This window comes from Aspergillus costaricaensis, assembly GCF_003184835.1.
Source record: "Aspergillus costaricaensis CBS 115574 unplaced genomic scaffold BO79scaffold_10, whole genome shotgun sequence".
In the NCBI taxonomy this organism is placed as follows: domain Eukaryota; kingdom Fungi; phylum Ascomycota; class Eurotiomycetes; order Eurotiales; family Aspergillaceae; genus Aspergillus; species Aspergillus costaricensis.
This window is the reverse complement of record NW_020291810.1, coordinates 444,346-467,410: the sequence shown is the minus strand read 5'-3', so window position 1 is coordinate 467,410 and position 23,065 is coordinate 444,346. Positions and strand designations below refer to the sequence as shown.

The 23,065-nt window shown below is 50.4% G+C and overlaps 7 protein-coding genes and 1 non-coding gene across 8 annotated transcripts; 4 read left to right on the top strand and 4 right to left on the bottom strand.

Annotated features, from left to right (window-relative positions):
• Positions 1-59: 59 nt before the first annotated feature.
• Positions 60-130, top strand: BO79DRAFT_t89. Its single transcript has one exon. It is a non-coding gene; the product is annotated as a tRNA-Gly (tRNA).
• An 87-nt stretch (positions 131-217) lies between these two features.
• On the bottom strand, positions 218-4,476 carry BO79DRAFT_262295 (FAD/NAD(P)-binding domain-containing protein; the record flags this gene model as incomplete). The annotated part of the gene is made up of 8 exons (XM_025686577.1): positions 218-2,396; positions 2,442-2,625; positions 2,657-3,159; positions 3,209-3,341; positions 3,398-3,819; positions 3,873-3,989; positions 4,094-4,234; positions 4,293-4,476. 8 exons carry the CDS (start codon positions 4,474-4,476, stop codon positions 418-420), a joined length of 3,663 nt encoding a protein of 1,220 aa, XP_025541399.1. The 3' UTR covers positions 218-417.
• A 1,074-nt stretch (positions 4,477-5,550) lies between these two features.
• BO79DRAFT_244423 (enoyl-CoA hydratase/isomerase family protein) lies at positions 5,551-6,696 on the bottom strand. The gene is made up of 3 exons (XM_025685369.1): positions 6,478-6,696; positions 5,786-6,411; positions 5,551-5,716 (listed from the first exon to the last, which is right to left on the bottom strand). Exons 1-3 carry the CDS (start codon positions 6,585-6,587, stop codon positions 5,607-5,609), a joined length of 846 nt encoding a protein of 281 aa, XP_025541398.1. The 5' UTR covers positions 6,588-6,696; the 3' UTR covers positions 5,551-5,606.
• A 722-nt stretch (positions 6,697-7,418) lies between these two features.
• BO79DRAFT_253346 (NYN domain-containing protein) lies at positions 7,419-8,186 on the top strand (the record flags this gene model as incomplete). Its single annotated transcript, XM_025685993.1, has 1 exon — positions 7,419-8,186. The coding sequence occupies one exon, from the start codon at positions 7,419-7,421 to the stop codon at positions 8,184-8,186; it is 768 nt and encodes a 255-aa protein (XP_025541397.1).
• Positions 8,187-9,643: 1,457 nt separating this feature from the next.
• On the top strand, positions 9,644-11,941 carry BO79DRAFT_143844 (dynamin family protein; the record flags this gene model as incomplete). Its single annotated transcript, XM_025678350.1, has 2 exons — positions 9,644-11,506; positions 11,564-11,941. 2 exons carry the CDS (start codon positions 9,644-9,646, stop codon positions 11,939-11,941), a joined length of 2,241 nt encoding a protein of 746 aa, XP_025541396.1.
• Positions 11,942-12,555: 614 nt separating this feature from the next.
• On the bottom strand, positions 12,556-17,625 carry BO79DRAFT_262290 (fatty acid synthase subunit alpha; the record flags this gene model as incomplete). The annotated part of the gene is made up of 4 exons (XM_025686576.1): positions 12,556-16,880; positions 16,957-17,414; positions 17,472-17,498; positions 17,552-17,625. 4 exons carry the CDS (start codon positions 17,623-17,625, stop codon positions 12,556-12,558), a joined length of 4,884 nt encoding a protein of 1,627 aa, XP_025541395.1.
• Positions 17,626-18,492: 867 nt separating this feature from the next.
• BO79DRAFT_262288 (cytochrome P450) lies at positions 18,493-20,318 on the top strand (the record flags this gene model as incomplete). Its single annotated transcript, XM_025686575.1, has 6 exons — positions 18,493-18,567; positions 18,614-18,764; positions 18,811-18,870; positions 18,915-19,133; positions 19,215-19,580; positions 19,642-20,318. 6 exons carry the CDS (start codon positions 18,493-18,495, stop codon positions 20,316-20,318), a joined length of 1,548 nt encoding a protein of 515 aa, XP_025541394.1.
• A 617-nt stretch (positions 20,319-20,935) lies between these two features.
• Positions 20,936-22,248, bottom strand: BO79DRAFT_262283 (branched-chain amino acid aminotransferase; the record flags this gene model as incomplete). The annotated part of the gene is made up of 5 exons (XM_025686574.1): positions 20,936-21,220; positions 21,274-21,920; positions 21,972-22,085; positions 22,135-22,170; positions 22,218-22,248. The coding sequence occupies 5 exons, from the start codon at positions 22,246-22,248 to the stop codon at positions 20,936-20,938; spliced, it is 1,113 nt and encodes a 370-aa protein (XP_025541393.1).
• Positions 22,249-23,065: the final 817 nt, after the last annotated feature.

Sequence of the window (23,065 nt, the reverse complement as noted above, 5' to 3'; positions counted from 1 at the left end):
GGAATCTCACTGATCCTCTCCTTTTTATAGCATAAAAAATGAGCCTAATATAATAACTAGCATCATTGGTCTAGTGGTAGAATTCATCGTTGCCATCGATGAGGCCCGTGTTCGATTCACGGATGATGCAAGCGAATTTCTTTTTTTTTCTTCTTCCCGTTACCCCTCCCGCCGGTCTCTTTTTTTCCCTCCCTCATTAGAGTCCTCGATTCAATCCGCAAAAGATTACTTCACATCTTGTAGCGAAACCATTGCCTACTATTAGTATACTAGGTATTGGTAGTATGAGTTGGAGCAATCGAAGCGGAATTTAAAACTATCACGATGGTTCAACGGATGTCCCAAAATATATAATGCTCTTCACACAACAACAACAACAACACAAGTTCGCACTACCCAGCTCACGAACAACAGCCATCAATTCTTCGTATTCCCCTGGCCCTGAATACACCACTTAACATGCTCAAACACCCTCCAATAAACGTCATCCGCTGCATTCTTCCCGATAACCGGATCCAAATGACCATAACCCTCAACCAAGAACCGACGATAGAGATGCTCTCCGAACCGACGTCTTAGCATCTCATAATCCCGTAGAGTCGACTCGGGCTTAAACACCTCGTTATCCGTACCCGACATAAACAAGATCGGAATGTCCTGCAGATTACGGAGATTCCGATCGGTGAGGAGCGGACGAAGGTCATTGTCCAAGCATGCCCCATGCGTTCCCATGCGGGTTACATGCTCGAGGAGCTTGGTATGCGTATCTGCAAAAAACTGGCCAACGTTGTCGTGAATGTTAGCGTCGAGGTTATTATGATTCCAACACAAGCCGAATGCAAATGTCGTGCGATGGCAATGTGTTGAGGTGCAGATGTCTCGACGGTTCTCGACGGGGTAAAATCGGAGGAGAATGTCAAGGACTTTATGGATGGATTTGTTGCCGTCGGGCGACCCAATTGGGTAGTGTGTGCCAGAGATGAACTCGTATAGCCGGATCAGGGCTGGAGTGGCGGCTTTTAGTGAGTTCCAGTAGGCTAGGACCTGCGTCATGAATACGGCGTTGGCTGTGATACCGAGTATGTGTGTGCGTTTGATGGTGCCGTCTAGTAAACCCATTGCGAGTGCCACGGAGCCTTGGCAGTGGGCTACTATGTATGGCTTCTGCTTCTGTTGAGCTAAAATATGTTGCAATGCCGCTGCGATATCGAGGCGGCAGTCGTAAACGGTGCATTGCGCGGATGTTTTGGCGTTGCTGCCCCAGCGAGGAGTTAGGACGTAGCATCGACATCCACGTGCTCTGAGATACTCGACCATGTTGCATCGCAGATATGGAAGCGCAAAGGTGCTATATGCAGCATTACCGGTGACTCCCGGGATGAATAAGACTGGCTGAGACCCGAGGAATTCGCCTTTGATAGCCTCGTTGGTGTTCGGCAACGGCTCGTACTCTTGTAAGCGTACAGTGACTCCATCCTCTGTTCTAAGGATTGTTGTATTGAAGGGCTGCTGTTTTGGGCCAGGGGAAGGATGAGGGGAGCGGCGAGACTTGCGAGCCGGCGCAAAAGGTCGAAGGAACACCACGACAAGCTGGAGAGCAAAGTAGGCCAGGAAAAGGACTAAGGCTGGAACTAGTCCGATTCTGAAAGGAACAGTTGCTCTGAATGTTCTCATCTGTCGTCGGAAAGACGGCCATGATATGCGGAGGACACCCGCTCCTACTTTCATCTCGTCATCTCGAGTGATCTGAACATTGACCTTAGTGGTCGCCTCCCACATTCCGCGAATGGAGATTGCAGAGGTTGAATCAATCTCTTTGTATCCCTCGAGCTTGTAACTGATGTCTTCCTGTGAAAGAAGCTGAAGTGAGTACCTCAAAGCCGTTGACTCTGCTTGCTTTTTTGAGGGAACTAAAAACCGAATCCTGCCATCGACTACTCTCATCGGACCTCTGGAAAGTCCACGACAGGCCACTGTTCCGGCGCATATGCCTTCGTACTGTAACCCAAAAGTATCTAACATTGTGAGAATCATGACATGCTCTGCATCTGAAGACTCACCTATTTTTCGACAAATTTCGATGGTAAGAAACATGCGCATGGTGCACGACGAACTGCGACCCAGTGTTTCGCATGCGTCAGAGCCCAAATCATTCGATTGCATATGTATGTGTCCATCGAGGACTTCGGAGAACTGCCACCCAATTGATAATGGTGCCTGATCCACCTTAGCCGCCTTCTGAAAGCCATGCTCTACCCTCCTTGATACCATCGGTTGCGAATAGACGTCGAGTCTTCCGTTTGGAGTGTCAGTATCAATGGAGAACTGTCGCTTTTTGGAAATCAAATCGATAGATCGCTCGGCAAGCGCGGTTATTGTAGCCATAGGATTCACGCCTAAGTTGTTAACATATGCAGCAAGACTGGGAAACCAGTACCCACCCAATGCAGTTGGCACAACCGAGGCATCGCAACACACAAGGCCTTCATGTGTCTCACTTCCATGGCCTTTATGCACCTGGCCTAGATGATTAGTGACACCCCCACGGCCTGTGCCATTGCTACTCATATTGGCACCCCCGAGGGGGTGGACAGTGACTTCTTCCCGGTCACGACCTAGGAGCACCTTAGCATGCTAAGCTAACAATAATGGGGACCGTACCTCGCAAAAGTGAAGATCCTATTTTCCCTCCTGCTCGGCTAATGACATAGCTCAGAACATATCGGATGTTGGAAAAGTTTTCGGACCGTCCTTCTCCAGGACCACGCAGAATTGGGCGATCGTCTTTCAAAGTGAGTGTAAGTTCGTTACTGTCGTGTGACATGACTAGATAGGTCGACGTGCGTTGCATAGCGCCTCTCACTTTATATAATTTGAATGGAAGCAACTTGAACTTGGAAATTATTTCGCCAAACCGAGATATGCTCTCCAAGATTGACCACGGAGCTGGAAAACGTATGGTTTGCAGCACTAGCATGGCTTGAATTAGCGGACTCAACGCTTTTGGTATGCATCCGTCTTCAATCACATAACCGGCGAGCGCATCCCCTGGGGATAACCCTCTTCGATCCACAACGCCGGTGACTGTTGGACCTGGTCGACTTGCAGGGGCTGATGCCGCCCCTGAGATGCCGTTTACCTTGGAGTCGCTGTTGTATCCTGAGGCTTGTCTTTAGTCATGGTCTACACCCATATCGACCAGGCTTACCAAAGACCAGCATGTCCCCGTTCCCTGACATATTCCTTCCCAGCAAGGGTGAAATTGGCAGACCGTAGTCTCTTGAGCGAAGCAAAATCTCCGTTGTCCCCAAAGCGCCGGCCCCAAGGAAACACAACTCGTTCTAGGTAATCAACACCGTATAAGCGCAGGCTGATAAATGCTGGTTACCAAACCTACAGCTTTGACCCAAAACAACTGGGTCTTGACTTCATCACCAAAAGCCGACCTCCCTCTCCCATGCCACGCAAAGTACACCACGTAGCCTTCTTGGTTAGGTGCCTGCTCTATATACCGTACCTGGCATCCGCAAAAGATCTCAGCACCCCAGTTCCAGGCATCTGTAAGGTAAGTGGTAGCAACGGTGTTTTTGGATCCATCATCTAGACCGGTACTTTCATTTCCCGAACCGCGATTCTCCTGCATCATGACGCCGACATGGTTGCGCTCTCGACGAAAGAATGTTGTCAGTGGCGTGCGGTAGAAACTTACTGCCTGGCCTAGCCATTCAGCTTGTGTCTGAATGGCTTCAAGCTTCAAAAGGCGTGGATGATCTTGTGGATATGGTGAAGGCTGTAGCATTTCCGCTGCGCGCGAGTAGTCTAGTTTCAGGCATTAGGAACACTGGTCCCTGTTACCGTTTGATGCAACTCACACGGTCGGAGCGCAGACGTGTCATGTCTTATCTCCGAGGGCCATACACTCATCTGTAGAGTCTCCCGATCGGCTTCGAGAAAGACGCCTGCATTGATAAGTGAGCAGCCGCCTAGTGCTGTGCAAGCGATTGAGACATGTTAATGCTAGATGCTCTCCATATGCAATTTCCAAATCGAGACCCGTTTCAGTCAAGTTTCACTTGTTGTAAGGTTGACATACCACGAGCGACAAGAGCATGCTGCCCATCCCCCAGAATAAGCTGAAACAGGCGAGTGGGTTTGTCTGGCAACCGCCATCGGGAAATGCCCGAGATGTTGAGATCCCCAAAACATTGGAAGAGGGAACGCGGGAACGAGCCCGCTGCGGCATAACTGTCAGTAGCTGCGCTCCGATGGATCGAGGTTGAGGGTATACGCACGACGTCTCTCCCATCCCAACTCAAGGACTGCGACGCTCTTCCCCGCTCGCGCCATTCGACTCGCCGCGACCCCAGCGCCATATCCAGACCCGATAACGACCACATCGTACTGGGTCTTCATCGACCTGAAAGGGCTGGTGAGGTGAGGGTAATCATCTGGTCGAGAACCTTCTTTAGTAGTCATGACTGAAGAAAGGTAACTAGTTTCGAGAGCAGGTGCTTTCGAGAGAGTAACGAGTTCTCGCGAAAAGGGTGGAATTTGAAGGTCCGTTTCGCTGTTGACTCATGCTTAGGCGATAACGAATTGTATTTTCTTTGGATTTGACTTCGTCACACACCACGCTGCCCTAATCAACGCAAAATGTCAAGGCACCCGGACTAGTAGGAAATACGACGGCGTGGCGGATAACGTGCAGAAGGATTGGCTACATCCCGCACGCAGTTGCAGGTGGCTGAGGTGGGGCTTCAAGCAGCAGGGAGAGCTCCCAATGGGCTTCATGGGTGTATGTGTAAGTGTTTGCCAGATTCCGATTGTCTCCTGGGCCCTTGTCTTCCCGTTGGATTTTAAATGGCCCACTGGGAGTGGGTTGAAGATGACCCGCACTTCCGAGGGGAGACATCAAGTCGAGATGGATAAGACTATATGGAAGACAGTTACTAGAAGAAGTAGGAGACAGAGTCAAGGGGTTTTATCTTCAAGGCTCCGAGTAACTGGTGAAACGTGGAGTCCGGTGACAATGTTATAAATTCAAATTGGTGGATGAGATCAGATTCCGAACCTAATACTCCCCGTGAGAGGCTTTGACCGTCTGTCAGATTGCAGATAAGCACCTGCAAGCTTGATGCTGGGACCTGGTTTGCAGCCCAACTACGCGACTGATTGGACCAGCAGGTCGATGCAACCTGAATCTACATACGAGGATCCACAATCGAACGAGTCTGTGCGGACGGGTGACATGATGGGCCACTTAGCCTAATAATCCGTGCCTTGGCTTCTCGGTTCCAGGGTTTCCGGATAACATTGTAGTCGTCACCTGCCATGTACAAGGTACAGGAAAACTACAACTAGTGAAATGACATGTTGGACTTCACTGGCCAACATCGACGTTATATCATGTCATATTACTATTTGCATCGCTCTTTTCAAAATGCTGACAATGCTACGTTCACGAGGTGTATCACTTCTCATTCCTGCGCCGGCAGCAGATCGCCTTGACTGGCCTCGCCTCTGCGTTTGAACCCGTCAAACTCGAGGCAGCCTGAATACAAGCAGGTAGTCATGCTGAGTACCAGTACCAGCAGTGGTCATTTACATCACAACTTCTCAAACGTGGGTTTCTTCCTCTGAATACCCGACAGCAATGCGGCGGAAACATCCTTAGTTTGTAGCATCGCACTATTCCAGACAGCCGTATGCCACAGCCCTAGAGTGTGGAGCATAGAATTAGCACCAGTATTTATTAGGGTTCTAGGAACACCAGAGTAGTACGTACCCTCCGGGACGGTATGATCCCTCGAATAATTCAGCAGCTCCTTGGTCCCCTGCACCGCAACCGGACTCTTGGTTGCTATCAGCTGTGCCAAATCCAACGCACCTCGGACCGTCTCCTCTTTGTTCTTGAACACGCGATTGACGAATCCCACGCGGAAAGCCTCCTCCGCGTCAAAATTCCTCGCGGTTAAAGCCACCTCCTTCACCCACCCGTAATTTCCCACCACCTTGGGCAACCGACTCAACGTCCCGACATCCGCCGCCAAGCCAATGTCTACTTCCTTGACGGCAAAGCGGACATCCGCCGAGCAAACCCGCACATCAGCGGCCACACCAATGTCCACGGCGAGACCGTAGGAGATAGCGTGGAAAGCCACGATCACCGGTTTCTCGCACTTTTCGAGGGATGAGATGCACTCTTGCAACTCGTCAATGTGGCGGCGCAATTGGGCAGCTTTGCGGGCGGGATCGCCAGCGGTGTTGGTGTCGGAGAGGAGGCCTTCGGAGGCGGCTTTGACGTCGAGGCCGGCAGTGAATGCGCGGTCGCCGGCACCGGTGAGGACGATGGCGCGTACAGAGGAGTCCGAGGAGAGACGGGTGAAGATGGCGGAAAGTTCCAGCCACATACTTGGAGGTGGAATACATGTTAGTTATGGTCGGCAAGAAAGAGGGAGGGAGAGGTGGTGGTGGTACCTTTCAATAAAGGCGTTCATTTTGTCGGGGCGGTTGATCTCCACGTGAGCGACATATTGACGTTCGGGCGGGAATGTAACATTGAAGTGTTGGTATGTGTAGTCCGACATGATGATGTGCGAGTATATGCTAATGCTAGATAGAGTGTCGAGGCGGTGGAGTAAGTTGGAATGAATGTGTTGGGAACTTAAGGAAACCCGTCGGAGATTAAGTATTGAGGTGAAATTGAAGAGTGCCGAGGAAGAAAGGAAGGGGGAGGAGGGAGAGCTGCATCATAACTAATTAGTGTAATCCGGGGAATGACTGCATTAAAGGGATGCCGAGGTCCAACTGCCAGGTTTAATTAAGTGACAGACAGGCGCATAGCGAAAAGGTTAACTAGTGGCCGGAATGGCTCCACACACGTGAATTTGACTACTACTACCACTACTACTTACTACTTTCACTTCTCCTAGCAGATTTCCTGCAATCACTATCTCTATTCTCCTTGAGAATCCCGGAATTCCAAAATTACAAAACTTGTACCACCCTTACATAGGGCACTTGGTCACGCTGATCTCCTTGGATATTCCACACCGCCCACCCTGCTCGTTTGCTCCCCGAAAGAGGGCTTTGCAGTGTTGCAGCTGTCCTTTTCCAAGTACGCATCAGCCATGAGAACGAATCAAAGCATTTACGCGTAAGCAGAGGTGTGCCACTTGGTTATCCCATTGGAATGGTTGATGGTTGATACGAAGGAGGAGAGTTGATCGGATACGAACCCCCCTCCCTCTTGATCTTCCATCACGTAGATGCATCGTCATGACCTCGATTTATCAAAGTTTATCACAGCATAAAATACGAAGAAGGTAGGGAAGACTCACGACAATTTCTTACTCGAAACCCATCCCGCTCTATAATTTAAGCATTCAAGCATATTGAATCCTCCCAAGTCATCCAACATGGTCGCTGATGCCATGCCCAAATTCGCTGTTCTTATCGACGCAGACAATGCGCGTCATTCCAACATCCATCGCCTGCTCGCCGAAATTGCAAAATACGGCACAGTTCATGCAAAGCGAGCATATGGAGACTGGAGCAGTCAATATCTCACAGGCTGGAAGGACCCACTTCTTCATCACTCAATCCTACCCATACAGCAATTTGCGTATACTCAGGGCAAAAATGCTACGGACTCAGCCATGATCATCGACGCCATGGATCTCCTCTACACTAGCCGCTATGATGGCTTTTGCCTTGTCTCCAGCGACAGTGACTTTACCAAATTAGCCTCTCGTATCCGCGAATCCGGACTCGTGGTCTATGGTTTCGGCGAGCAAAAGACGCCAAAGCCTTTTGTTGCTGCCTGCGATAAATTCATTTATACCGAAAACCTCGTGCATGTTGATGAGCTGGAGCCACATGCCACTAGTATCCGCGCATCTGAGCACCCTGTAGCCGTCAAGAAAGTACAAATCGACGAACCCCTAGCCACTCAGCTACGAACGTCAGTAGAAGCAGTCTCCGGTGACGACGGATGGGCTAGCCTCTCCGCAGTTGGCTATCTTCTAACTAAAAAGCATCCGGACTTTGACTCCCGTAGTCACGGATATCATAAGCTCAGTGATCTGATGGTCGCCTCTTCTTTGTTCGAAACCAGTTTGCACCCTCACCCACATAAGCCGTCTGTTGAGATTTATGTCCGCGACACAAACCGGAAATCGAGCTGAATTGCTGGCTGGGGATTATGTTCTATTGTCATATTCTCCAGGGGGTTATCCCCCGTTGAACCGTCTCGAGTAATGATTGCAAGCCTGGACAAAAAGTTTGGTGTGCTGCAATCCTGGAAATTCACATCAAGCTCTGCAACGTCAATTAATCCGCAAGCACTACGTCGAATTCAACAGCTATACAAGCCACTGCATCACCTTTGTTAGGATTTACAGAGTGGAAATCGCTTCTGCCGCACTAACTATCAGGTACCCGCGTGACTTAGTCTATAGTTACATGCTTGCCTGAAACAGATCACCTGAGAAGGACCTGTTTCAGAAAGGCTATACTAAAAGTGAGGTGAAACCACCCTTATAGTACATTCTCAGGATCTCAGGATATGCTGGGTTGGTCATAAAGCTACCGACCGCTTTGTATTTTGATATGTTGAGGAAGCTAACCCCCCAAAAGATATTTGCTTAATTTGGAATACGTTCTGTCTGTATGATAAGTGTCAGTTTGCCAGGCTGATCCATAATAGTCACTTTGTATTCTTTCTTGCTTTTAGGCCTGAAGCTATCGTATCTTCAATGTAGGTAAAAAATCCCATTAAAGCCTAGGAAGTACATTGATCATGTGGGTAGTAGTACAAGGGGATCAATTCTCTATCTAGCACGATGGTTTACAGCATAACATACGTCAATAATAACGCCGATGCAAGGAGGGAAACCGATGGGTTTATCATATTATGTATAGGCGTTGTTCTGCCTCACCACATCACAGAACGTTGTATGCAATGAAGGTATGCTGGTATTTCCGGATTTGGGGTTTCCGAGCGCGAAGAATCGTAAGTTCCTGAGGACTGATAAGTATCTACAGTTATAAGATTGTTGGGCTGCCACATATTTGCATAACGGTCGTTATCATAGCTCATTGCTGCTTCTGGAACTTCCCACTGCCACATTTCCTCTTCCGAATTTTGATCTGCATGCCGCAGAGATACTACTCTACTGCCCAATGACGACGGAGATCATAACAGAGAAAGCCCATTTAATATAGCGTTATCATGCCTCAGCATGACAGACTTACAGGCATTCCACATATTCTAGCATTCAAACATACAATGGCTTCGCCTTAGATATGGTAGTCAGCACAACACCCTTGCTAATCGTTGTCCCTGAGTTGGGTCAAGTCATTCTGTCTGGTAGCACAGCCATACCGCTTTCATTCCGACCGAGTCAATCAATCAGACCAGTGGCTCTCTCGCCCTTGGATTGCCATGGCGCAAGTGAACATCATAACGAGACATGCGAGTCTGGAAATTCCGAGGAACACACGACCAAACATATAAAAATGTCTTTTCCTAAGGCGAAATATATTCGAGAAGACTAAGAGATGCATTGGAACCCACCCTTCTCATAATTCTTTGTTCTACTTCCCAGTTTCCCATTGACCACGGATTTTATCTACAGACACAATGGTCCTAAGAAAATTCAGCTCGGATGCCCTGGACAGCCTATGTACCCGGGAACAGCTCGATCTCTTGAATTCCATCGACACGCTTCGTTCCCAGGGGATCAGCCACTATGTGTCCCTGCCGCAGATTATTGTCTGCGGCGACCAATCCTCAGGAAAGAGTTCGGTCCTCGAAGCGATATCCGGTGTCTCCTTCCCCGTAAAAAGCAACCTCTGCACACGGTTCCCGACAGAGCTCGTGCTCCGAAAAGATACCAATGTCGGAGTTAGAGTGTCTATCGTACCTCATCACTCGCGTAGCGAGGCGGAACAACGGTCCTTGGGGAGTTTCTGCGAAGAGCTCGACAGTTTCGACGGACTGCCTCAGCTTGTCGAGAATGCAAAAGCAGCAATGGGCATATCCACTCATGGCAAAGCATTCTCAAATGATCTTCTCCGGATTGAAGTATCAGGACCGGATCGACCGCACTTGACAATTGTTGACCTGCCCGGGCTTATCCACTCGGAGACAAAACAACAATCTGCAGCAGATGTTCAACTCGTGCAGAATGTGGTCCAATCCTATATGAAGGAGCCGCGAAGTGTCATTCTTGCAGTGATATCAGCGAAGAATGACTACGCTAACCAAATCGTCTTACGACTCGCAAGAGATGCCGATAAGTCAGGCGATCGTACCTTGGGTGTTATCACTAAGCCCGATACTCTGGTTTCCAATTCCGAAAGCGAAAAGATGTTCATATCCCTGGCAAATAACAGAGACGTCGAGTTTCGGCTGGGATGGCATACGCTACGAAACATGGATAGTGATGAGGGAAGCTGGACCCTGGCGGAGCGTGATAGGAAAGAGCGTGAGTTCTTTTCTAAGGGTGCGTGGGCGGACATGTCGCCTTCGTGTGTTGGAATCAATTCACTGCGGAACCGCCTCAGCAAGGTGCTTTTGCGGCAAATCGCGGCGGAACTGCCAAGCCTGATTGATGAGATCAAGAACAAACAAGATAATTGCAATCAGCAGTTGATCAAGCTTGGTCAGCCGCGAACCACTCTGGATGAGCAGAAGACTTATCTTCTTAGGATCAGTCAATCGTTTCAGACCTTGGTCAAGGCAGCCGTCGATGGCACATACAATGAACCGTTCTTCGAGCGCGCCCAATCCTCTACGGGCCAACAAAAGCGTATTCGTTCACTTCTTCAGAACCTTAATGAAGGATTTGCGGTGCGTCTGAATGAACAAGGCCACTACCGTAATATTGTGGCACACGAGTCTAAGAATGAGGATCGCAAAGGGCAACTATCGATCACGCGAAGCGAGTTTATTAATCACATCCAGGAGCTCATGAGACAAACAAGAGGGCGAGAGCTGCCAGGCACATTTAATCCGATGATCATCGGCGAATTATTCAAGGAGCAATGCGGCCCTTGGAAGGACATAACTCACCGACATATTCTTGAGACATGGGAGATCGTCGAGGATTTTTTATCACTTCTAACAAGCTATGTTGCCGACGAAGCCACTTCTGCGATCCTCTTTGACAGGGTCATCTCACCTGCACTGAATCAGCTCAAAAAGACTTTAATAAAAGCATGCGAAGAACTAGTTGGAAATCACCAGCAAGGCCATCCAATCACGTACAATCACTACTTCACGGAGACGATACATAAAATTCGTGCGGAGAGGCGCGCGACTTCCGTGCGCGAAACGATTAAGGATTTCTTTGGGGTTACTGAAGAAAGACCAAAGTATGTGTATTTACAGGATGAGTACAATTTGGAGAAGCTGGTTCAATTACTTCTATCGTTCGATGAGCCGGATATGATGCGGTTTGCATCAGCCGAAGCTTTGGATTGTATGCTCGCTTATTACAAGGTATAGTCAACACCCGAACGCCAGGCCCCTCATATGACTCAGTACTAACTATTGTAGGTGGCCCTCAAACGCTTCATCGACGACGTTGCAGTTGAAGTCGTGGAGGTAAAACTGGTCCAGTCTCTATCTGATATATTTACACCCCTCAAAGTCTTCGAGATGCCGGCTGAGCTGGTATCGCGCATCGCCGGCGAATCTGATGAAAACCGTGCCCTGCGGCAACAATTGAACAAGAAGTTACAAGTCCTTGACCAAGGCTTGTGGACCTGCCGACAATTTGTTAGTGACCGTGGCATTGGAATGAATGGTATCAAGGAAGGACGTCATTTGAACGCCAAGGCAGGAGAAGGAGATGAGCTTGGACTATCGCAAACTGAGGAAGACGACGATATCTCCTCGCAAGTCTACGTTGATCAAAGTGCCGAAGGTCCGTAACTACCACTTACTAGGGGTAACTGTCATAGTTGACTTTTAGGATAGTGTCTAGTTTACAGGGCCAACCATCGGACGCTAGCGAGGACTATGGCGGGCCAGCTGAAGAGTCGCCGTCATTTGTGGAGGTGGACGCTTCCCTGGCTGAAACCAAATTTTTGTCTGCAGAGTCCTCCGGAGCATCCAAAAAGAAAAGTAAGAAGAAGGGGAAGATACCGCACCGTACCTGATATCACATTCGTGCTTTGCTACGCAGGACCACAAAGAGCGATTGGCCCGGTCGTACACACAACCATCAACCGGTAGTACAACAAAAGACAGATAGTATATTGCTGAATCAACTAAGTATGAAACCAAAACCGAAGCGTAGTTGTCAAGCGAGCGGCCCTGGTACAGGGACACAGCCCTCTCAGGTGCACAGACCCGAACAAGGACTTCCATGAACTCAAATCAAACAAGTGGATATATTCTCGCAAATCGCACAACGCCGTGCAACAGAAAACCAAAAGTGAAAAAGTTAATCAGTATGTTAGCCAGTCGGAAAGTAGTCCTATTACACATCAACAAAAGGGATATGGAAACCCATCCACTACCCAATCATCAAGCACTCCGCAACGTCATTCCGCATATTCCATCTGCCCCCGGCCATTATCGGTCAGACGCGCCTCCGGATCCAGGAGGACACGGAACTCCTGGTCACTCCGGTATGGCGACGTCTCTTTAGCAGAGAACACTGCATTTTGCGTAATGCCAAATCGGAAATGCTGTTGCGCTCGCCGCTGTCGCGCTTCGACCCGGACCCGATACGCGTCATATGTCGCCTGGTCCAGCGTGGCGAAGAGATAGCGCGAATGCACACCTAACGCTTGCGCTCCTTTCTGTCCAAATCCAAATGAAGTCACCGAGAAGGCCTTAACTCCCATAGTCTGAATGCTGCGACTGGGGTAAACCAAATAATCGTTCTGGAGGGCTGCGTCGATGTTGTCCGCATTGCGGTTGCCTGGAACCAAGCCGGTATTGAGCACTTGCAGGCCACCGTTGAGCATCCACGCTCCTGCAGCACCCTTCGAGTGTCCTGTAAGGTACTTCTGGAAGATGCCCAGAGCGGGATTACCCTTCGTTCGACCTAGGTGATGCAGCTGTTGGCTAATCATGTTCGTCTCATTCTTTTCGTTGAGCACGGTGGATGTTCCGTGGAACGAGACCACATCCAGATCGTTGATGGTTAGGTTCCAAGTTGCCAGGGCACCACGCAGTGGAGAAATCTCCGGGTCATTCTTCCAGAAGTGGTTACCAAACGTGTTCAATGCGTCCTTCTCCTGGATCCTAGCTTCGCGGCGTACATAGTGGAGGCGTTCATTGATCTCTTCAGTTCGCTCTTCTGCATAAGGGCTGGGACTGCGCTTGAGGTCTGCCAATTCTGCCTCAGCAATGTCTACTTCCATGTCGACGCGTTCCTTGATGTGCTGAAGTGACATGTTAAGTCTTCGGCGTCTGTATGAAATGTCCAACATTGGGGATGAGACTCGGTGTCGTGCCTCTCGTGCATTCGTAAGGAGACCCTTACCAGGAGCGGGAACGGATCGTCCGATCTTGTCACTAGCTGTCCCGACCCATGCTATGATGCCCTGGATGGGAAGACCCATGTCCAGGGCCAACTGAGCGGATGTAATCACCTGGATACCACTGCCCTGCGACTCGACGAATCCAGCACGGGTTGAAGCAGCCGGTCGGGACATCTCGCTAGGATCACGACCTTTCTCAAATTCCTCTTCACTACTCACCGTGGCCTTCATCTTCGCAAATTCATACGACACGTCTTCGGAGAAGTCGTCGAAGCCACCGACGAGACACATCCTGGCTTTACCGGAGACGATAGTCTCGTAGCCGGATTCAAGTGACTCGATTGAGGTTGCGCAAGCGCCGACCGGGGTGCGGATTGGACCAGTAGAGGACAGCAAGAGCATGTTGATCCATGCAGCCGTGGTGTTGATGAATGACTCCTGCAAAATATCGTTTTGAACCTGCTTCTCTACGAAGCGGTCCTTATGCAGCTTTCGGAGTGCTTTAACACCACCCAACCCAGAGCCGATACAATTGCCGATCTCAGATACATGCAAATACTGGTATATCTCGAATGGGTCGCTGATTCCTGCGCTCAGAAGTGCTTCTACCGTTCCAATGAGAGCATATAGCGTGGCTGGATCTACTTGACTGGCGAGATCTTCAGTAAGCCCATACGTACGGGCATCCCACCCGGTCGGAATCTGACCGGCGACTGCTCGGTCGAATCGAAGTGCCTTCGGGATCATCAGGCAAGCTCCCTTGAGCAGACGGACGGTGTACTCCTCGCCTTCAGGATTGACTTCAATCTTATCGCCGTGTTCCAATCGGAGTTGCTCTGCAGTCTCCTTGGACGTCTTCAACGGAGGCATATCCTCATCGAGCACCACTTCCTGCAAAAACTTCTTTTTATACGGATCGTAGCCATCATTAATATCTGGCTCAATCAGCCGAATGCCGGTGTGTGCCAAGATGTGCTCTTCGAAACGCTTCTTTACATCGACATCGCGAATAGGCTCCTTGGTCTCTGCGACGATCCAGCCATGGTAATGCGGGTTCCCGTTCAGAGGTCCATTGTGATGCTTAATCAGACCCATGATCCAGGCCATCTCAATGCAGCCCTCTAGTGAGAACTCTCCATATGCCTCCATCTCCCAGCGCGTTCGGGCGTTGCCGTAGGGCCCGACTTCAGAGAACCCGGTGACAACGACCACTCGGTCTAGATCGACCATTCCGCGCAACTGACCAGCGAGAGGAAGGATTTCGGTCTGGTAGTCAGGTAGACGAGGAAACTCGAGTGCGAGACTCGCCTTTTGTTCCCGCTCCTGAGGTGCTTCTTCTGGTGATTTCCCAAGGACAGCGCGCTCGAAGACCTCTTCCTTTGCTAGGGCCTCTCGGATCTCGCTGGTCTCTTTCTGCTTCTGACGGATGGAATCAACAATCTCCTTGAAATTCGGGAAGTGGCCCATGCCGCCACTCAAGTCTGCTTGCACTGGTGTCACCTCGCATTCCGTTGCAATGGGCGAGGACATCAGGATCAGGATGTAGTGGGCCATTTCGACCTGGGAGAACGTTCTCACTCCCATCTTCTCAATATCCTCTGCGACACTGTTATTGGCGCTCATGAGTCCAGTTCCCCGCGTCCAGCCGATAATCGCACCGCAGATCGAAAGGTAGGCCCCCCATGACTCAGAGCTCCAGCGGTTGAACAAGGTCTCGAGAGCGAGCTTTGACTCTGGATACAGGCCATCACCACCGAAAATACCGTGGTTCGGCGATAGTGGCAGAATTACCTGTGCGGGATGACTATCGAATCCTCTCCCTTGCTTCTGCTTCTTGATTGCTCCAAGCAACCTGATCGTGTTTGTCAGCATGATGCGATGTGCCAGCTCTGATTTAGAGTCGATGTCCTCAATCTGACGGCCCCCTTCTGGAATGGCTGCAAATGGCACAACATGGCTCAGATCCCATCCGAGGCCTTTGTCAGAATCATATATGTAAGACACCAGGGACTCGAGGTCTTGCTGACTCGCCTGGTTGAATGGCAGGAGAATGAGTTGTGAGCCGCGAGCTCCTTCTTCAGCGTAGATCTGCTGGTACAACCGTGTCGTCGCTAGCGAGTAACTGCTGGTCGTTACGAGCACCCGAGCGCCTCCTCTCAAAAGACCACGGACAATCTCGGTGCCGATTGAATCTCGTCCCGCACCAATGACAAGTACTTCTGCGTCTGAAAACGAAAGGCACTCGTGGTCCGTTTGGCGAAGGGTGGCCATAAAGGCTGCATTCAAGTCCTCTCGGCTTTCCCAGCCCTGACTTCCCAGGGACTTGAGGGTAGCTGGTGGCGCTGCATCGACGGTCACACGGGGGACCTCGGTATAGTGAATCTTTCCTTTGTTATCGATGGTTGTCTTTGGTGCGTCGACAATCAACCGGTGGGCAGTCAACGGCTGAGCACCTGATAACTGTGGGTTACATGCCAGCCGCAGCTGACGGAGGACATCGCGGGCATTAATCGCTCGCGGATTTCGCAGCTTCAGACACTGTGTCTCCAGATATTCCAGCATCTGCACGAGCTTGGCATTAGGCTTCCGAGCTATCCGTCCCATGATGGTTTCGATCTCGCGGCCAGTCAGCGCAATAGTCCCCGCTAGGATGTGATGAAACAGATCCACAGCGTCTTGTAGCGCCCAATTCCAGAATGAGTCGTATCTGCGGGCCTTCGCTACGGACAACATGGGCTTAATGCCCGAGCCGTAAACCTCGCCATGCTCTGAAATCCAGAGCTGCAGTTCGTCTTGAAGCTCTGCTATAACCTCTGCTGCCTTCGTATTGGCCTTCTGTCCAGCCCGCAGGTCTACTCCAAGCAACTTCGCATACACTTCCAGCATGGCTTGGGCACGTTCATCCTGAGTCTTGGCCAGCGCCTTGACGGCCGTCTGGTCTACCACGACTGGTCCCGACGATGGATCAGCTCCATCAGATGAAGTTCCTGCTGAAGATAGATCAATCTTCGAATCCTGAGCATACTGTTGGACGGTGTTGTCAAGGAAAGCATGAGCAGCACTAGTATCAGGGAGCCGTGCGGCAGGCTGCTGGACGGCAGCACGTAACAAAATTGCATCCTGGCGGCCTGTCTGTAAACCATATTTGTTAAGCAGGTGGGCCCGCACTTCACCCGACCCTAGGCCAGCTGGCATTTTTGCCGACACCATTCGGTTAACAAGGGTCTGTGTGGTCTTTCCCAGGCCTTTCTGCCAGGAGCCTTGAGCTTCGATTGATTGAGCGAGCTCTGACAGTGGGGTATCTTCGGGGGCATCTGGAATGGAGCCAAACTCGGCGCCGACGTCTCCAACGATCTCATTTTCCAGAGTGGATCGGCCTGTCATGTGTTAGAATGAAGCCGGGTGTGGTCGTATAGATGAAATGGGAATAGCAGGAAGGGGGTTGATGCTCACCTCCGACCAGTTTCTTAATAGTTTGACTCAGATCAATGTCATGCAGTGACTTCTTCAGTTTGTGTGCAATGAGGGCAACAATGATGTCAATAGCTGCGATAGTCTTGTCTTCAATATTGGAAGAGGCTTGCCGCACTGGAGTGGGCTCGGGTGTGGTAGTCTCAATTGCCTTAGGGGGTGTGACAGGGGTGGTGGGCTGTGAGGGCTGTGCAGCAGGTGTGGATGCCTCTTTGGCTGTTTGGGCTGGTGCGACTTCGGCATCGCTTGATTCATAGTATATTTCTCGTGCATTCTTCTTATGACTCCATATCTCTCGTTCGATGGCAAGTGCAGCATCATGTACTTGGTACTTGGCCGCCAATGTCTTCTTAATCATGCCAAGCAAAGTCTCAGCAGGTCCGATCTCAATCAGTCGATCAACCTTTTGCTCCTGGAGCACGACGTCTTGTGTTTCGATCCTGTGGATACTTAGCAACTACACATTTGCCAAGCGCCAATGATTCATAGTAACGTACCATCTGACCGGCGAAGCAAACTGGTACCTAGAAGCAAGCTATCAGATACAATTCCTCAAAGCAATCAGAAGCCAACTCACGCAAGAAGCTCCGTCAGCAACACGTATGCCAGCTCCCGCTGGACTCTTGGGTGAATCTTCTCCTTGGACGCCATGTTGGCTCTGTGAGACAGCGTGTTTGATGGGAGCCAAGAGGTATTTCGAGGAAAATCATGCCCAGGATATATGTCGCACATGGGCCCTTCGAAGTCCAGTTCAACACTAAGACACGCACTGTGCCTTGCATGAGAGCGTGTTATCTCCCAGCGTGCTATCACGGCTGGCTCCGACACTTTGGCCCCAACTCCACCTACAAGGGCTCGGAGTTCGTCAGCATGACTCGCGCTATGGTCAGGATCTAGGAACCTTGAGCTGAAAGTATCTGAGCGTTTCAGTGGATCGGAATCCCTGAAATCTGAGCGTAAATAGGGCTTAGTTCATTTCAGCTCCGGAAGACGATTCGTATCGGTATTTTACGAATGTTTCAGCACTAGTATTGATACGCATCGTAACTTACGCTTGTATGTTTTATATCTCTGACCGTATCTTATCATACCGATCTATGTGGACATCGTGCTGATCCTGATCCCTTAGACAAGATTACCCAGGTGGTGGCTGTGTACCCTGATCCTTCACCACGTTTTCGAAATGTGTGGAGACATGCAGCTCGCCACGAGGAATGTGGAGCTCATCGGCGTATTTGCATGGATGAGCCAGGTAGATTGTGGTCCGACGGTTGGCGTCATCTCACCGCTGCATGAGCTGCAGTCTCTGCTCAGTCCACTTCGTGAGAAAGAGCATGTTGGATGCTTGTCTTACGATGTCCGAAGAGGTCTTGTCGCTTCTTTGGCAGCGACAGAAAGCCATATTACCTGGGTGTCAAGATTCTGTTCTGATTGCATCTTTAGCAACGCTCTGTGCTGAGTTCTTGTTATCTGTCATCGTGTTTGAAGCCTTTGGCTGAGCCTGGCTTTACTGGTACTATGGTCTTCACATCTACACTCCAAGCCTATTGGCAGGCAGGCGTTTTCGCCATCTTTGGTGCTGTAGTTGCTTCGGTCAGTCTTCATGCCCCAAATCTATGTGCGTTACTTACATGCAAAGACTTTTGTGTATGCGGTCTACCACCTATTCTTCCATCCACTTGCACACTTTCCAGGTCCGTTCTGGGCCAAGTTCACATGTCTCTACTCCGGCTATCATGCATGGAAAGGTGATTTGCATATTGACATGCAACGTTGCCATGAGAAATATGGTATGTCCTCTGTTCGTCTGGCTGGTTGTGTTCCTAATTGTTGTAGGGGACTTTGTTCGCTATGCGCCGAACCAACTTTTGATCAACACATCCATTGGGCTTCATGGTACGTTGCCTTTGTATCCAACAGGCCCTAGCTAATAGCATAAGACATCTACGGCTTCGGACGCAACACTCAGAAGTCCAAGCTCTACAGTGCCATGGTCCATCGCGCCCCGAACACCCTCACCCTCATCGACAAGAAGGCACACGGCCGAAAGAGACGTATTATCAGTCAAGGTCTTTCTGATGCTGCACTAAGGCGGTATCAGCCTGCTATTCTCAAGCACATCAATGAACTCTGCGGCGCACTTGTGGGTAGCAAGCCTAGCGAGTGGTCTGGTCCACGCAATGTCGCACACTACTGTACGGTCCCTCCTTCAATGTCCAGATCCTTACTAATGAACGCAGTCAACTTCCTTACCTTCGACATCATGTCCGATGTCCTCTTCGGAGAACACTACAACATGGTAACAAGCGAGGAGCACCGCTACGTCGTCAAAGCGATCGAGGACTCGAACGTCCGAACATCAGTCCTCGCTCAAGCCCCTATTCTTGCTTTCCGGCGCTGGGACCGTAATATCTTCGCGGAGTCCATCCTCGCCAGAAACAAGTTCATCCAATTCGTAAACACCCTTCTTCAGCGCAGGTTCAAGGCGGCGAAGTCCGCACGGCAGGACGTTTTCACCTTCCTGCTGGATGCAAAGGATCCGGAGACTCAGCAGAGTTTGTCCCTCGCTGAGATTGGTGCTGAAACAACCACTCTCGTTGTAGCCGGTACATATTCGTCCCCTTATCTTTCACTATCATCTTGCTAACTTAGCTCGACGTATCCCAGGTTCCGACACCTCCTCCACAGCCTTCTCTTCCTGCCTCTTCTACCTCTCCCACAACAAGGACTGGTACAACCGCGTAGCAACCGAGATCCGAAACACCTTCTCCTCCCCGGATGAAATCACCCTCGGTCCCCGCCTCAGCTCCTGCATCTACCTCCGTGCTTGCATCGATGAATCCCTTCGTATGTCACCTCCCGCCGGATCCGCCCTCTGGCGCGAAGTTGGCCCCGGCGGCGCCACCTTCGATGGCCACTTCATCCCCGCCGGCTGTGACGTCGGAACCGGTATCTACGCCATCCATCATAACGAGAACTACTACCCTGAGGCTTTCACTTTCCGTCCTGAGCGATGGATTTTAGCTGGTGCGGAGGGCGATATTGAGACCGTGGGTACGGCTGATAGAGACAGTCTGGCCAAGGCCCAGGGCGCATTCAATCCATTCTCCATCGGACCGAGGGGATGTATTGGAAAGGGGCTAGCGTTGGCGGAGCTGACGCTGGGCATTGCAACGATGTTGTGGAGGTATGATTTTGTTTTGAGTGATGGGAAGGGTGTGGCTCTTGGTGCGGGGAGGAAGGGATTGGGGCCTGGAAGGGAGAGGGATAATGAGTACCAGCTGTATGATCATATCACGGCGTCGAAGGAGGGGCCGATGGTGTGTTTTAGGGAGAGGGTGTAGTTTATGGTGCGGATTGGTGGAAGGGTATGAGGGTTCAGTCTATGGATTTTGTGAATATTACAGGTTGGATTTGAGGGAAACATACATGCTTATGTTGATTTTCGTAAAGAATGGGGTGCGACGTAATTAAATGTAATCTATGTGACCGTATTCATGCCTGAGACACTAGTAACGGTGTGTTGCCGTCCGTGCCGCTGTTGTAGTTGTCCTCCAAGAGCATGATGATGTTGACGCTCTGCTTCTTACACATGTTTCATAAACTCCATCTACCACGATACTATGATTGTATTTAGTTCAATGGTACACTAGAATGTTATTCTCCCCCTAGACCTGAGGTGATAAGCTCTTTTCTAGTAGTGTGACAGTGTAAGCTACCTCAGCTAAATACCTGCCAGTGTACCAGACACATATAAGTCTATATACTATTAAACGGTGCAACTGGACATTGATAGTGGCTTGTAAACGTTCTTGAAGTACATAGCTTGAGTAACATCAAGTAACCATAAGATGGATATCATGTTTGCAACAAGTGTATGACACGAATAGGTCCAAAATGTATAATTGATTAACATGTCTTATTACGTAATTTGAAGACAGCCCAACAAGATAAGACCAATTTAATGAGCACCATTTGAAATACCATTCGCCTTCTTCTCACCCGCATACTTCTCATACACCGTCTCCGGTGCCTTCACAGCCTCTACCCACTCAGCAAACTCCTCACTAGTCTCTCCCCGCTGAATCTTCCTCAACCTCGTCAACAACTCCAAGCACAACGGCCCGCTCCCAAACTCGAGCTTCTCCCCAGTCGACCTCCGCGTAATCGACCGAATAGGAACCACGGCAGCTGCAGTTCCAGCCGCCATGACCTCAGTGAACTGGCCAAGTGTATCCCAGGGCACCTAAGCAGCAGTCAGCACATACATCCCGCAAGGGTGAGAACAAGAACACATACGCTCCTCTTCTCCACCACCCAGCCCAAACTCCTCGCAATCCCCTGCACTGAATCACTCGTCACACTATCAATAACACACTTACTGTCCGGCACAACCAGCCTAACCACTTCTCCATCGCTAACAATACCCAGGAAGCTCGACGTCGAAAACTCATCCACCTCAGTCTGCGACGAACTATCCAGATGCAACGTAAGCGGGAACCCCTCCTTTCTCGCCATTTCTGTATACTTCATCACAGGCGCATAGTTCCCGCCGACCTTCCCATGGCCCGTGCCGCGGGGCGCCGCACGATCAAACTCCTCAATGACTAGCGCATCCGCTGCTCCGGTACCGTGGTATGTGCCGAAGGGCTGCACGTATACGCAAAAGAGGTACTCGCGGGGAGGGGTGAGGGCGAAATGTCCCCCTGCGCCGAAGGCGAGTGGGCGGATGTAGAGCGCTGCGTTAGTGGAGTGGGGTGGCACAAAGGCGGCGTTCTCGGATACGGCGAGGCGGACGGCGTCGAGGAAGAGTGTATCCGGGATGGCAGGAATGGAAACTAGGTCGGCGGAGTGGGCCATGCGAGAGGCATGCTTGTCAGGGCGGAAGAGGAGGATCTCTTCGTTGGCATTGCGGGTGGCTTTCAGACCTTCGTAGATTTGTTGGCCTATTGTGGTTAGTGACCATGGGAGGGGGTATAGGAGGGGATTGGGTATACCATAGTTGAGGCCCGGGGCGAGACCATGGATGCGGAGGTAGGGGTCTTTGACGAAGGTTGGGGCTTGCCAGGTTTGGGTTGTTGGGTCGAATTTGCATTCGACGTGGCCATTGACTGCCTGGGTTAGTTGTGATATGTCGTTAGGGTTACAGATAGAATGTACCAATGTCGGTCACGCCGAGCCCAAGTTTCGACCAGTCTGTGGTGGTTAGTGATGATTGTGGTGGATGAATGAGGTGGATGTACCAAGGTCAGCTGCTGGAGGTGCGAAGGCCATTGTGCAAGTTACAGTGTACTTTGTGAAGCGTGCGGAAGGCGAGTATGGTAGAATGATTATGAGGATGCTACAAAGGCAAACGAATGACGAGATAAAAAGACCTGAGACTTACACTGCCGATGCGGTACCAAATGCGTTCCAATCTACAAGACCTGCCACGTGGTTGGCCCCATGCTGAGTGAACCATATACGCCCTTCCGCTCTCGTAAATGCAGCATCTTCGTGCGTTGAACAGATAAGCAATCTGATACATCATAAGCATCAGCCAAGTGTTTCATCCTGAAGCTGAAGCTCTCGTGTTCGGAGATTGTTGGCATACTGGCAAAGTTGTAGTTTCGGCAGGATCGAGCTCTGCTGCAGGTGCAGCTAACCTGACCTGGCTAGAAACGCGATCTGCATATCGAGCGCAGTTACGAACGATATCGGAGAATATCGTTCGTGTCTCGCCCGCTGACGTGAGACTAGCTCCAGTAGCATCCCCGTATAGCAACGTGCTTAGCTGTGTTTCTTATTCTCTCTCTTGGTTGGAATTGAGTTCCGCAGGAAGCCGATCAGGCCACGAGGTCCCAAATTGGTATTATTACTAGTGCATTGTTATCATGTTCTAAGACCAAATTACTTACGATACATACAGACATACAGTACACATTGTATTACAGTCACTGAAATCGGACTCCACCCTAATTCTACGTTTCGCACTCTCAACTCATGTCAAGCATCCACACCCCCCTGGTAGATGCATCGAGATCCTTCAGATTTACGCTGATAATCGACAGGAAGCTAGCAGGAAGTCATAGAAACTCAATTATGCATCAAC